The 15,624-nt window shown below is 39.4% G+C and overlaps 1 protein-coding gene across 11 annotated transcripts in view; it reads left to right on the top strand.

The window, feature by feature from the left end:
• MOCOS (molybdenum cofactor sulfurase) overlaps positions 1-15,624 on the top strand; it is a 230,034-nt gene that overhangs the window by 197,755 nt on the left and 16,655 nt on the right. For all 11 annotated transcript variants that reach the window (XM_066992631.1, XM_048046067.2, XM_066992625.1 and 8 more), the window contains 4 exons: positions 2,910-3,072; positions 9,377-9,458; positions 13,395-13,519; positions 14,133-14,238. In XM_066992631.1, coding sequence (XP_066848732.1) covers positions 2,910-3,072; positions 9,377-9,458; positions 13,395-13,519; positions 14,133-14,238 — 476 coding nt within the window. The remainder of the gene's footprint in view (positions 1-2,909; positions 3,073-9,376; positions 9,459-13,394; positions 13,520-14,132; positions 14,239-15,624) is intronic.

Here is a 15,624-nt window from a genome sequence, read left to right as displayed (position 1 = left end):
GTCCTCCCCCTTCTAACTTGTCTCTGTAGTAGGAGATGGTCAGACAGCTTTAAGGAATCAGTGCAATACAGTATTATTGCTCACTGTGATGGAAGCTACCCTGTTTTATTTTACTTTGCAGTAAGCTTTACTGGCTGCTTTGCTTCACTATTGCCTGAATGTAGATGTTTAGTGCTGTTTGAGTGCCCTGCCTTTCCTCCTGCTGCTGGTCCACCAGGATGCGGATCTTCTTTGCAGCCTGTGTCATATCTGCTGGCCTGGGGCAGACATCTCAGACGTAATCCAAGGGAGCTGAATCAAATCACTCTTCTCATGTCTCAGATGAAAGCAGAGCAGGCAGACTGAACTGCTCTAAGTTGCTTGCAATCCTTGAACAATCTCCTCAGCCTCTTTCAAACACTGGTGGGAGAGGGTCCTCAGAGGTCGCGAGCTTAAATGCTAATGAGAATAGAAATTTTTATTTTCTTCTGCACTTATCTCCAGTATCTGTATTAGCAGCAAAACAGCTCTGATTATTTCATGATCAACTGTGACTCTCTGTCCAAGGCAGGGCACACAGTTATTTGGTTGTTGCAACTTTATTTATTGGAGCAAACATGCAGTACAGTAAGTTGAAATGTGGGGAGAAAGTGGGGCGCTAGACTGTGTACTAGGGATATCCATGAGAGGAAAGGAACTTAATGCTGGGCACATTTAGGTATTATTCTTTTTACAACAGTAGACACCCAGAGGAAGGGGAAAAATGGACTCAACATCTATAGTTGTGTGCTGAATCTCAGAGTGGAGCTTGGAGTTACTAGCCAGTATTTTGGACATACCAGAGGTATTTTAAATGGAAGGTGCTGATTATTTCCAAATATCTGTTACCTTGTTAGCTAAGCTTTCCCCATAATGCCTACGAGCTTGTAAGAATTATCCAAATATCTGATTAAACAGAAAGTTTTATTTTGTTCATAAAAACCCTTGTCTTCAGTGAAGGGTGAGCATACACCTAAACTGTCTCCTGAATAAAATTGCTGTCCTAAAGTGGAAGCAAAACAATTGAACGTTGTAATTGGGAGCTAGGAATCACTGTGTTTGGGCTCTTTCTGTATTTTTCTGCTCTTTTTGTTTATTCTGTTCGTTGTGTCTTGCAAATCCTGTAATGATCTGTTGGATCCATGGGAGGACATATTATTGATTAGTGATCTTCTGTTTTGGAAAGGAGATTTGTTAGCAGGAAATTCTTGCAGCTCTTAGATGATCACCAGCTGTTCAAAATGCATTTTGAAATCTAATTATACAGGATAACCAAACAACACTGGCATCTCTGAAGGATAATTTCTAGCAAGGACAAAAGTCTGCACTTCAGCTGATATTGCAGTCTTTGACCTATGAGTATGCTCCTAAAAGACAGGGCAGAGGTTCACATCCTTTAGGTACCAATGGTTTGAGGTGCTTGGACAACACGTTTTTAGATGACAGTATCAGACATAAGGATTCCAATTTTGACTGGCATTTTTTTTCCATGCTCACTTCAAAAATTGCCAAAAGGTATTATAAATCAAGTAGGTAGATAAAATACATATCTACTCTATTTTTTCCATTATTTTCTGTATGTCATATAGTTGATAGCTCACATAGTTGATAGTGGCCAAAATATTTAGAGGGACTAGTTCAGCTGTAATGCTTTCAGTTTCCGCTTTCTGGACATTCAGAGTGCCTGCCCTCAGCTTCCTCTCGTTGGGCCCTAGGTGTCAATCTGTTGCTGAGGCCTCTTCCAAAGCCTGGAAAAAATTGTAAGAACGGGATTTTGTGGGTTCTGTGGGGTTTTGGACAGAGCTAAACAAAATGGTGATTTTTAATTAATCCAATCAGTGCTTGAAGGCATGCTTTCTTCAGAGTATCAGGTGTGCCTGACATACCTTTCTCTCAACACCTTTTGCTAAAGCTTTTGGCCAGTTAATTCATGTGAGCTCTGCTAAGCTTCTCTAGAAGAATTCAACAACGTTCACCTGTGGTGAACTTTTCTCCGTATTCAGCTATGACTAGAAAGCATATGAGAGTTGAAACAGTATGTTTAAATGCCCAGCTTTATGTTAAAATAATGGTATTAATATTTTAATGTTCTGAAGGAGAAAGCAGTTATTAATATTACCCAAAGGCATTACTAAAATTGTTCCCTTTTTTGATTTCAAAATTACCATCTGTGTAGCGTCAGTAACATCTGTTCTTTTCACCAGAAAAACGTCCATGAAGGCAAGGACAATATGCCTGTATAGGCTATTGGAAGTAAAGAGCATTATAAAAGCAATGGAAGGACAGCTAGCAAAGACGACCACGTGTTTTGTTGCAAGGGGATTTGGAAAAACTGTTATGTACTTGCTAAACCAGAAACCTCAGCAGTGGATGTTTTCTCAGATAGATTCATTGATAAAGAGGGTTTAGCTTTATGAAAAATGTGGAAGTTTATTCAGAATTCTGAATTTCACATTTTCCTTGCTTTCTTTTTCTTTGGTTTTGCCCTAATTCATAAAACTCACATGCAATCCTCATGTTTTGTGAATTAAAAGAAAATTGTTGAGGGGAGTGGTCCTAAAAATGGCTGAGTATAAAACTGAAAACAGCTTTCAGAGTGTTTCAGTGATTGTTTGCTGTATTCTCATGGCTCTGTTAAATCAAAGTGTATGATAATATGCAACGAATTATAGTAACTCCATTCTGTTCTGTCAGTTGCTTCCAGTGAGATCTTTATCTTTGACTTGCAATTAAGGTTTCTGTTATAACGGCTGACAGTGGCTTCCACAAGCTTTCCTGATTTCAAGGAATTTCATTAATGGTTCGTTTTCCCTCTCTTTTCTTCTCAGCATGAACGTATTATGCAGCCAGCATTTTCTAAACCTTTGCATCCCCTCCTGCTGCTTTTCCAGGTTACAGAATGGCCAGTAGGAAACCAGGGCTTGCTGTATGACCGTAACTGGATGGTTGTAAATCAGAATGGAGTTTGCTTGACTCAGAAGCAGGAGCCAAGGTTGTGTCTTGTAAATCCCTCAATTGATCTGAAGCAAAAGATTATGGTCATTCAGGCAGAAGGTAGGTAAACAATATTCTTTTTTCCCCTTTGTTACTGGTGTCAAACTCACACCCAGAGACCACCTATATGCAGGGACCAAAGAACTGAATGCTGTATATGCATACTGACTTAAGGGACAAATTCTGCTACCAAATGTAGGCAAAAAAAAGCTGAGGCTGTAATAGCCCTGGGTAGTTTCCTAGCATATTGTTGGGACAGGCAGAAAGTAGATAGTGACTCCATATGTGCAGTCATAAAGTGGATACTCCAGGAAGGAACCGTGAATTGATAAGTGTGGGAATTTACTGACTAATCTGTCCCTCCACATCATAAAAGGGAGTCCGTCAGCCTGAAGGGACTGTTACTTCTGTGAAGGTGAAGGAACAGGAGTCTAACATCAAACACCCTGGCCAAAGACCTTCCCATTTTATAACTCTTCTCCTTCCAGCAGCTGTGTGACTAGAGGGGTAGAGTCTTCAGTGGGAATTAATATGAATTAAGATAAGGACCAAACTGTATTTATTTAGCTCAGTTAAATACTTGCACTAGGAGGCAGAAAAAAAGCATGATATTTGGGCTTTGGATTCATCAAAACACTTTTTAGTCTCTGCTGAGGGGAGGAAAAAAAAAAGAGAAAACCGTATGGAAAGCATTATGGAAAGCCCTTTGCTACTTGGGGGTAGGAATTATTTATTTTCCTAACAGTGCTGTTAGCACTAAACGGTGCAATAGGTTTGTGTTCCACAAAAGTCATTACTAATGCCAAGTTTGCATGTGGCTGAATGGCATTTATCACTTCCCTGCGGTCTAACATTTACTCACCCTGTTATGTCTTAACCGTCAATAATACATGTGCTCACATTTTCCACAGCTAGAGCAAAACAAGGGAAGTTATATTCAGATTTTTCACCCCTAATTAGAACTCCATATGGGTGCTTCTGTAACTGCAGCTGCTTTTCTGTTTATACAGTACAGTTGTCGTCCCCTTCAACTATCTGAATACTCATCATCATATCAAGTCTGACCAGTTGATTTATTTTGTCTGTCAGGTTGGCCAAATGTACATTTGGGTATTTCCACTAGTCTTTTGAATACTTTTTGCATGTTTCAAATCCCAAGCACAATCTTGTATATTCCTAGGAATTCCAGTCTGGGTCACTATCCCAAAGTCTGCTATTTTCTGCTCTTCCCTCTATATTATTTTTTGTAAAGGTATTGTCAATTCATTTCAATATCATTTGATATGGAGCATGTTGCACATTTTTGTAGTACGGTTGCATATGCAGCCTTCTCTGACAACTTGTAAATTACAAAGTGTTTCAGAAATAATAATTTCTAGAAATTCACTTCCTCTCCATCTCACTTCCTTTCTGCCGGTGCCTCCTGCTTGTAGACACAATGTGGAGTCTTGTCCAAACCTTCTTTATTTATCCTTCACGTTTTCAGAAGTTCAGCTCTGCTGGACCTTTAGATTTTTTCATTCCACTCTTGATTATGTTTTTTGGGTTTCGTTTTTTTTTTTTCTTACTAGCATCACATTCTGTAGACAAATGCATTATCTCTAGACAAACACAGGTTGGACCTGGTTTAGTGGGTGACATTGGTAGTAGGGTGATGGTTGGACCAGATGATCTTGAAGGTCTCTTCCAACCTTAATAATTCTTGATTCTATGATTCTATGATCTATTGGTATGTTTTATTCTGTGTATAATGACTCCAGATAACTGTAAGCCTAGCGCATAAGGTGGTCTGGGCCCTCTTTTTAGAGTAGTTCTGCTATTTTTTACTCTTGTAGTGTACTTGCAACCTGTAGTATTTATTTATTTATTTATTTTTAAGCTTAGCAGTGAGAGAATAGCTTTCATTTGCTTGGAGAGACTATTCCAGAGGTTACTGCTCATAAGGTAGCACAGTGATGGGCACACATGAAAGGGCAGGGTAATACTGAGCAGATATATCTGTAGAAAGTTGTTGCAATATTTATTCTGTTCTCTTTCCACTCACCTGCAGTCTAAACTCATGACTTGTTTGTATATATTAAATTTTTATTATTTTCTTTTATCCCTTCAGATACGTGGGTCATTGCTATATTGCCCACTCAAGTCATTTCATGCTAGGCACTGCATCGCAGATGCTCCTGGGCACCCTGCTCTGGGTGTCCCTGCTTGACCAGGGGGGTGGACCAGATGACCTCCACAGGTCCCTGCCAACCTCAGCCAGTCTGTGATGCTGTGACATTTAATTTAATTAGTTGACTCCTTACTTGAAAGTCTCATGTTAATCACTGCTGGCTGTTCACAAGTCTCCCCAGCCTGTCGGTAGTGTGTTGCTGGTGGAGCACGAGAGGCCGAATGCCGTGTGCGTAGCTGGAGCAGCAGTGGTCAGGGTGAGGAGCAGGAGCCCCCTGATGAGCCAGGATGGCTGTTCTGCCACTCAGAGAGCCTTCCCTGGCTAACAGTACCTCAGATTTGTAGCACTTAGCCTGCTGACTACAGGCACCTCAGGGTCTCTTCCAGCTTTATTGCTTTGCGAGTTTCTTTCTCCCAGGGGATTGCTACCACCCCGAGCTGCCTTTCCCCAGCTGTAGCAGTATGCATCTTTCCAAGAGGAGCTTTGATTCCTTCAGTTCCTCCTCTCCTCCCCCGGCCTGCACAGTCCCTGTGCAGTGTTTCTCATATTTTTTTTCCACTTATGTGACTCCACTGTGGTTGTAACCGTGGGTAGATGTTATTGTCCTTATCTTCATTACATACTTCATTGCATTAATGAGGCAAAAGGTTATGAAGGTGTTGGTAGGTGGAAAACACTTGGATCTCTAATTCTCATTTCTCTGCCATCTCCTTTCTTTCAGTCCTGTTTCTCTGACCAAACAGAACCACGTTTTGACTTTTCCCAGCCTGAGGTGGGGGACCAGGGTGAGGGCATGGTGATGGGGACACTTGTGGTGAGGAGTGGCTGAGGGAGGTGGTGGAAAAAAAAAAAAAAAAAAAGAGGAGGCAGATACTTTGAGCTGCACCTTCACTGCACCTCTTGCTCTGCTGAATGTGAAAATGCATCTGCTTCCAGCTGACCAGGTGACAGCTACAGCCAAGTTACCTGCCTTCTTTCTGCTTGGAGACTTCAACTACTCTGCTTTCTCTACCAGTTTCTCTGCTATCATCTGTGCTTTTGTCATTGTGAGAGCAGACTGTGGCAATGATCTACATCTAAAGCGTGCTTTGCTATCTGGAGATGTCTCTCCAACAGAGAGAGCCTAAGGCAACTGTGCTCCTGGATTAGGTTCCTCGGGTAAGTGCCCAAAGCCAACTTGCCCTAGCTGAAATACGTACTCTTCTGAAGAACATCTTGCTGTTAATACTATTAGATTATGGCAAAGAGTTCCTCTGTTCTGCTTCTAAAACACAATGAATCTGTCCTCTCTCCCCCTCCAGGCAAGTGTGTTCCTCTCCCTCTAGAAATTTTCATTAGTGGAAAAACTTGTTTATAGCTATTTTATTTCAATGTGGTTTAATATTCCCTGTCCTCTCTGTCCAACAAAATTAATCTGTGGGTATGATTTAGCGCGACAGTAACTGCTTTAATACCTTTTTGCTGAATCCTGCCCGTGCTGAGACACTACGTCAGGTGCTTTCTTTAGCCCCTGTGTGTAGGGTATCTCTGCAGCCTGTCTAACAACCAGCCTTGGATGGATGGACTCACCGTCTGACAAACCTAGCGGCATGGTCCTGCTGTTGGGTAGCAAGGACAGTCACACTGGGGCTCTAGACAAGGCCAAAACTTCTCAAAGGTTTAGGTAAGGTCTGGCATGCCTGCAAAATTATTTGGCCTGCATGGCAGCTGGGAAGCTCCAGGCATTCACCTGGCTCCTGACGAAGGGGATAAGTGACAGCAGAGGAAGAGGAAGGGCCTGTGTTTGTTTTGCCATTGGCTGTGCCTTACTTTGGTAGAGGGAAGGAGTTTTTAATTTTGAGAAACTGCATTTCTGGATTTTGTCGATTATTTTCTTAGGCTATGTAGTTGTTAGGAGGCATTTCCTATTCTTTTTGACGTGAAGAATACACCAAACCCTGGCTATCACAGGACCCACTTCAAGAAAACTGGTATCATTTTAAATAAAGCTCCCATGCAGAAAAATAACTTTTATCTTGACAGCTTGCCTCCTCTGAAGTAGTTAATAGTTAAACTCCCAGCAGCTTAGAGAAAGAGTCTTTATTTCTAAAAGACGTATTGCTTGAATGAGAATCAAGGAAAATCTTGTTGTCCTGCTCCATCAAATATGTGGGGACACAGATAGCGCTGTGCTACTTCCTGACCCACACAAAAGTAAGCCAAATGGAATGTGCATGAGAATATATTTCTGTACAAGACTAATTTCTCTCTTTACATTTTAGCTAACGCTCAGCGTTATTCTGGCAAGTTGTGATTTAGTTTGCCACTGCAGAGTGAGAAATTTTAAGTGTTGTGAAGGCCCTTTAAAATATTGGAATAGAAAGATGCTTGCAAAACTGAGCAACTAATTACGCTTTATGGAGTTTATTCTGCCTTCAAATGGTCATGTGTTACTGCCAATAAAAATAATGGGAATTATGTGCATACACTGATGAAAGAATGTACATGAATAGTTTATATTTCAGTCTATTGAAATGACAGACCTCTAATTTTTCTCATTGACTGAAAATAGGAGCTATAAAGACAAGAATAATTTTATATATATATATTAATACTGTGAGCACATCTGTGAATTTTATTATCAAGCAAATGACCATGGAGAATGCCAGCTCTTACATTTTAGTAACTGGCAACATTCTGCTTTATTTTTTTGCCTTAAGATAGAATAAAATTGTAATTAACAATGTTTAACTGACCTAAACATCACTGTAAAATGTATATTGTTCAATAAAAATGTGATACACTTGCTGGTGTGTAAAAGCGGGGCTTTTTAAAGCCCCAAGACTCTATTTTAAGAAATTTTGTGATTATGCCTTATTTAGAAATTATTTTTAAAAAATAGTGACAGCTAAGGGCACACACAGTACAAAAACTTTCAAAATTTTCTCTTCCAGAAGGAATGATGCTAATGTTTAAATGTTTCAAAGTATAAGAGCATTTGTTCTGGTCTTTAAGATGACAAAATTGTCTTCTTTTTCAGGTTGTTGCAAGCGACTTCAATGCATTTATTACTTATATGTTTTATTTTTGCTAAATAAACCCAGCTTTTCTTCCTTTGTTTTTGCTTCTGAAGCATACTAACATCACCGGCTAAATAAAGAATGGAAGCCTTTCTGTAGTGAAAACTTGCATGGACCAGAGCTGGTGGCGGGCTATCACAAATCTGCATTACATTTCATTCCTTTTCCAAGAAGAAAAAAATTATTTGATTTCACCATACCGCAGAGCTAGTAGAGCTTAGTTCTTGTTTGTAGGACAAGCAAGAAGCAGGAAGTAGTGAGTGAAATCAAGATGTGCTGATATAAAACTGGAGTAGAGGAGATCAGACTCTTTGTTGGTTTATGTTGCAGTATAATGAAAGAGTTGGATTCATTGCAGCCATACAGCCACACTTTGTTCATAATTTAAGATTATTGCTTTCAATTAACAGAAAGCAATACTGTCCAGCTTTTCTTTTTCCTTCTAATAAACCACAACAGCCTTTCCATTCCTTTGGCTCATTCTGTTCAAGATATGAAAATCATGGAAGAAACTAATAAAATAGATCGTTGTCAGGGATTCAGCATCGGGTTTAAACTTAGAGATAGATACATGAAAACAAAATAGTTCCTTCATTTGTGGTTTCTATACATTTTATCTTTACTTAAATTATTATAATTTTATGACACATATTTCTTTTCTTGAACAGTCTGTGTTAATTTTGTCTCTTCCATGCCCCCGTCTTTATGTTCAGTCCATCCCACCACTCCAAAAGAAAAACACAACAGTAATTATCTCATCTCCCAGTTTGCTAGAAGGAGCACAACAGCAATAAACTCATCCTTTTAACAGAAATCATGATTGAGGCAGTAGTTCTGTGCCAGTTCCATTGCCTGAGATACACGGAGAATTAATTTACTCAAAGCTGAAATTGTATATTCCTCAGTGTGGCTTGGTTACCAAGGTCATCTGCAGCCTTTCCTCTTTGCATTGTCCTTTGGAGCCACCTGCAGGCAGAGAATATAATTCTAGCAAAAAGGAAGAGAATTTTTGTCACACAATGTTTGGGTGGCTGCTGTGATTATGAACAAGTGCAAGATATAGGCATTTTAGTCAAAATTCTGTGATTCTGCATAAATGTTGATTTTTAATTTTGTTTCCTGTCTGACCATGTAGGCATGGACACAATATCTGTATCACTAGAAGAAAATACTGGAAAAGAGGCCGTGATCTGCGAGAGTAAAGTCTGTTCACACAGGTGAGTGAGAGCAGAGGGGAATCCGAGCTCAAAATCGCCGCAGTGTCACTCAGGACATGATCAGATAGACACTCAGGGGCAAACTACTTTAAAAAGAAGAGAGGGAAGGTGGAAAGCAATAAATGTTCAATGATTCAGGGGGCCAGGAGAAGAAAGATTTAGGTAGGTAATTTGGCATGTGCAGCGTGTCTGGTAAAAAACAACAAATAATGATAAAAATAAAAAGGAGGGGTGGGAGGGGACATTACAAGAGACTGTGATGACTTGACACTAACTAGAATAAGAGAGATCTTTGTTTTACTTGCTCCAAGGATGCGAAAAGGGAAAGGTATTCCCAGTTACTTCCAAATGCCAACCAGAGGCTTCATCAAGACTCTAGAAATTCAGTTCATTCATTTGATAGTAATGATGCTGTCAGCTTTGCCTGTTTCACACTGCACTGATTCAAATTTGCTAGAACCCACTGAAGTTATAAACAGCTTTCTATATTTGCAACCCTTTTTAATTTGTTTTGACCACCCATGTTGATCAGTGTCCCTTTAACAAGCTTGGGAAGATTGCAGGTGACTATGTGAAATAACATTAACTCTAGATCAAAAGACATAGCACTTCAGTGAAATATAACATTATGAATAAATTAATTTCCTATCAGTGAACTTAAGTGTTTATCCATCATATTTTCTAAGTACTTCCCTGTCTCATTAATTTTTCTGAGTGGCAGTGTATCAAGTGCCTTCCTAAAGTACATTTGCATTATCTACTACATTTCTTTTCACCAGGTCCCTTGGTAAGTCCAACTAAAAGAGACAGATTTATTTATTCGTTTAACCAATTCTTTGTAATGCTTTACATTTGCTCCTCTGAGGGTAATATGAACAAACCAGCAGAAATCCTGGCCATTTTCCCCATGGAGCCATGGAGGAAATGATCTTCTCCTTCTTTTCTACTAGCTATTCAGATGATAAAGGGGATCTTCTCCTCAGAAGTGTATTTTCCTCAGGTAGTGGAATTCACCCAAGAGTCATTTGTTTCAACCATCTGTCCCACTTCCTTTAGTGTTGACTCAGCCTCCCCATGGTTAGCCCATCTATTACAGGCCCTGCTCTGAAATAGCCTAGGTTCTCTTTCTCTCCGCGTGTATATAATTTGTTGCCAAATTTGGGGCCAAGAAATGAGAATAGGAACAAAACAGTGCTTTGCAGTAGCACAGACAGGAGGTGATTTGTGGTCCAGAGTCTCTTCTGCAAAGTGTCTGAGGTGAGCAGTGGGCCCAAAACCTTATAGGCTTTTATTCAAAAGAAAGTGCTACTCAGGGTATTCTCCGCGTATTAATTCTGCCTCTAATTTCACCAGTTCTGTTGGTGTAAGTGGTTACTCTGAATTTATGCTGAGGTAGTACATGACATAAAATCTGCAGGCAGGCACAAGGGGGAGTTTAACTTGACAGCAGCCACAGAAGTTTAGCGAGGCCCCATTTCCCTTGTGAGGTAATTCATCAGTGGTAGTATTCATCTCAGCAGGGGCCGTCCATCAGCAGGTGCTGCTCACGTTGGTGGGACAAGGCTTTTTAGTATAACTTCTAACACTGGGCAGATGAAAGTAGAAGCTAGCATTAATGTTGTTGAAGTTGTAGAAAGCCCTAAATGCTCAGGGTTAGTGCTCTGCTGAAACAGGCAGGGACACAGCCTGCTCTTTGACAGGCCACAATATCAAAGGGGTCAAGGGAATGACATCAGTGGTAGAAGAAGACAAAGGAATAGTTAAAAACAAGGTGAACTGATCCTGTTGTGGGTGAAGGTATGTATTACATCCCTTGAGATCAATATTCAGACTTCAGCTGTCCTTTAATCTTGTTCTGTAAATTACCTAGCTAGAGGGACCAGCTGTTAGGCACCAAAGCTAAATGGCATTAACAGTGAGATGAGTGGGGAACTCAAGGTGGACAGCAAGTAAAATCGGAGAGGACTATGACCTCCTTTATAACTTGTCTGGCGTGTGCCAAATGAAATGTAATATTGACAGATGTAAAGGAATACTTGTCAGAAATAAACACAAACAGAAAATGAATAGCATTGAGCTACAGGAGAAGAACTTTGAAAAAGACCTTGAAGAGACGATGGTCCTTGCTCAGAAAATGGTCTGACAATAAGGGAAGGCAATTTGAAAACCTAGGAGTCCTGCAATACAGAAACACACAGTGGCATTTGATGAAATATTTAGAATGCTGTGCGTCTCTAACTCAGCCACTGTGACTCAAAGGAGTAAACAAATAAAAAAGATGTCCAAATTTTCATCCTGACTTATCCTGTACTAAGCCCTGGCAGGCAGCTAGAGGCAGTTGGCTCAGCAGAAAATTGAAGTACCCCTATCACCTCTGTTAGGTTGGGAAAAATTATATGGGGAATTTGTTTTACCTGTACTGTCACCATGAAGGATTCATGCCCTCTTATCATCTGCCTTCTCCCTAACACAGTGACCACCAAGGACACAAGAAGTGCTCACCTCAAATTATGAAATCTTATGTGGAGATTAATGTTTTGGCCACTGTTTCTTGCCACAGTGCCTGCATCTCATGGTACCAGTGTTTCATTTCAGCTCTAGGACGTCACTGACTAGAAGCAGCTTGGTGGGCATCTGTCCAGTCTCAAAGTGGGAAGAGGGATGCCAAGCTTCACCAAATTCACAAGTGAGAACAGCAGCTGAAGATATATCTTATCCATGTAGAATTATAAAATCTCTTTATTTCTCTTCTCCTCGCTTTCTACCTGTGAAATTCAATTGAACATTTCATAAAGCCAGGCCACTTCCTCTCTCTATCCTAGGGCTTAGTATCTTTTACCACAAGGAACTGTTTTCTTGTATCAAAGAGCAGAGGGTCACCGTACAAAGCAGCTTCTTTGTGGGAACAGCAGAGGTGAGCAGAGGTGAGCACAGGACTGACCTCGCTTTCCTTTCTACAAGAATCCTGCCTAGATCATTGTGAGAATTTGCATTCCTCTTACCTGTTTATGCCATTTAAAAGTTAGATATCAGCCAAATCTCCTTTTGTAGTCAATGAAGAGAGTTAGACATTCCTAGAGTGAGAGTCATCCCATCCTGAGGTCTAATATAGATGAAAAATACTTATCTTTTTCCATTTTCATTGAGGGGAACCAGACAACTAACTAAAATGAGAAGCCCAGGTTTTAGTATATTGAAGTTAAGTTTCATCTGTGCTGAGGATGCTAATGGCAAATAGGTCTGATCTATGTCCTTCCTGAAATGAGAGAACGATGAAAATCCTTCTAGTAGAGCTTAGATACAGATAAAGATGGCAAATCTATTGCCAGCCTTGCATAACTCAATAGACAAGTTACTAGTAATGGGAACCATCTTTACGTAGAGAAAAACTGCTGCTTGGGCTTTACTAGTGGAGACTTGTTTTAATGTGGAGCGTCTGTATTAACATGAGTTAGATTAGGGAATGAACATCATTGTACCTGATGGGATCATTAAAAATTATATATGGTGTGGCACAGTGGGACAATCTTAAATTCAACTGAGATTAATCCTCTTTGTCTTAGTAAAAAGCACAGACTGGAAAGTAACTTTTTCATAATACTGCATTGTAATGTTGTAATACAAACTACCAGTTACTGTACTTCAGAGTCAGTGCCTGAGCACTAAAGCTACATAATCCTTTATTCCACAATAATTGTATAATACTAAATTAGATCTCATGAATATTAACTTCAAGACCAACAGAGTAAAGTTGAGGAAATTGGGAAATAAAATTATGCAGAACTTCACGTCTGTTTTATCACTCATCAGACAATACAGATTCAGTATTTTTTATATGGAAAGAAACAGAAGAAACATCTTTGTAATTTGTCTTCAGTTTTGCAAATCAATGTTTTGGCAATCAAATTTTGTTAAGTCCTTTCTTTCTCATGATAGGGTAAAAACGTATGACTGTGGAGAAAAAACTGCTGGCTGGTTCTCTATGTTTCTTGGTCGTCCATGCCGCTTGATAAGACAAAGTCCAGACAGGAAAAACAGTGTGCAACATAAAAATACAAAAGGTTTGTTGTCATTCTTAAAAAAATTGTGGTTCCTCAATTAGTAAACATGGAGTCACAATGAGTTTAAAATTACCCTGATAAAGAGTGAAAGAGTCACACAATATTGACCTAGCAGGTTTCTAAGGGTTCATTTATACCCAAACTGTGCTTATGTGCTTTTTTATGTTTGGTGAAAATGTACAAATACCTCAGTCTTTTTTTTTCTTTTTTCTTCTTTTTTTTTTTTATCATAACTACAATGATTTTGTCTGGAAATTTAATGATCATTTTGAAAAATGGTCATGAAAAATCTATAAACAAAGAATTTATTTTTATACTAAATTTCATTATAAAAGCAATCAAATTAACATTGAAAATCCATAGTTATTGCTTTTGTAAGTTATTTTACAAAACTGTTAAAATCTCAGCTCTATCTTGCTTTCTGAATGCATTATATAATTATGATTTACAGTTCTGAGGGGATTCTTGGAGTCTTTCCTTAGTGTCTGAGCCCAATGAAAAAAAAATGTAATGAGAAAGAATAAGAGGTCAAGGGAAAGATGAGGTGAAATTATTAGTATAATCTTCCTGATTTTTAACAATGATTTTATAATGTCGGACTGATTTTTTTTAGGTCCGACCTGTGCTACAAGCATCTCACTCTCTCTTGTGAATGAAGCACAATACCTCCTGATAAATGTAGCAAGCATTCTGCAGCTGAAAGAACATATTTCTGCAAGGTAAGGTCCTTCTGTCCTCAAATGTCTCTCAGCCATCTTAGATTCCAGCATCTTGCCAGAAGATACCAATGTAATTGTTTTTTCTAGAAAATGAGATATACTTACTTTTCAATGATCAACAAATATATAGGTACTAAACTGCTATAATTACCCATTCCTGAATTACTTCTGAAAACTTGGGTTAAATGCCTGAACATAACCCACCTGCCAGTCATCTTTATGAGAACTTAAACAAAATTCTTGTCAATTGATCTGGTGGTAGGAGACTGTCAGGAATCAACCAATTTCTATTTGTGGGAAGAACTCAGATAATTAGTTTTCCTCGATATAATTTATTAGATGAAAATTTAAGGTCTTCCTACTTACTGAAATATTTTTTCCCCATGGAAAGGGTTCAGGTTAGAGCAAACATTCACAACAGAAATATTAACTATTTGCAGGACTATATTTAATTAATTAATTAGTTCTGCATTACTTGTACCAAAGTGGGAGATACAGGCAACAAATGAAACATTTGAGTTGTCCCAGAGTTCAAAGATAAGGAACCCAATATTAACTAAATTTTCGTAAGCTGACCATGGAGAGTTGTTCTTTCTTGAACTGAGAACTGGCCTAAATTCCATAGAAAATCCTTCCTCAAGGCCTCCATCATAGCTGTGCCGCCCCACAACCCATGTGTTTGTTTCTGAGCTCATACTCCCCTTTTCTTGTCTCACCAAACTATCCTGCCTCTGCTTGGAAACACCTTCTCTCCTTTAGGTCACCCACCAAACATGTTGCCCTGCAATGAAACTCCTGTTTAGAGTTATTCATATATACATATATATGTATAGCTGTAGGAAAATAGGTATATAGCTTTAGGGTTTAAAACCACTGACTGCATTAAGCACTGCTACAGATCAACTTGCATTGCCTGAGGGTTTTCTTTCTTTAGGAAGAAGCAGTTGGGCAATTTCAGCATGTGACAGCAGTATCCTGGGAAAAATGCCTGGCAAAAGTTTGAATCTTTCCATCTCTTTCTTTTTTGACTACCTTTTCTCAGTGATAATTAATGCCTTCTTTTGAGGCTTGACTGTCTGGTTTACATCTCCTTGGCCAAACAATGCTTGCAGGCATCCCTTACTCACAATGGGCATTTTCCATGGTGAGATCCAGCGAGAAGCCTACCAGACATGGGATTTGAGTACAAAGAAAAAGCGAAGGGACCAGATGAAGCAATGTGTGACGATGAAGGAGGACAGGGAACTTTGAAATATACAACGTCAGATGATACACTATTTTTGCACCTAACATCTTCCAGTGTTCCCCCCAGTACAACCCAGTTTGTAATTTCTTTTTTCTCAAAGGAAGCTCCAGATGTGACTGGAGCTGCCATTATGCCTGAGA

The sequence above is a fragment of the Anser cygnoides genome, chromosome 2 (genome assembly GCF_040182565.1).
Source record: "Anser cygnoides isolate HZ-2024a breed goose chromosome 2, Taihu_goose_T2T_genome, whole genome shotgun sequence".
Classification (NCBI taxonomy): domain Eukaryota; kingdom Metazoa; phylum Chordata; class Aves; order Anseriformes; family Anatidae; genus Anser; species Anser cygnoides.
Note: the sequence above shows the minus strand (reverse complement) of the source record. Positions and strands in the feature narration are given on the sequence as shown.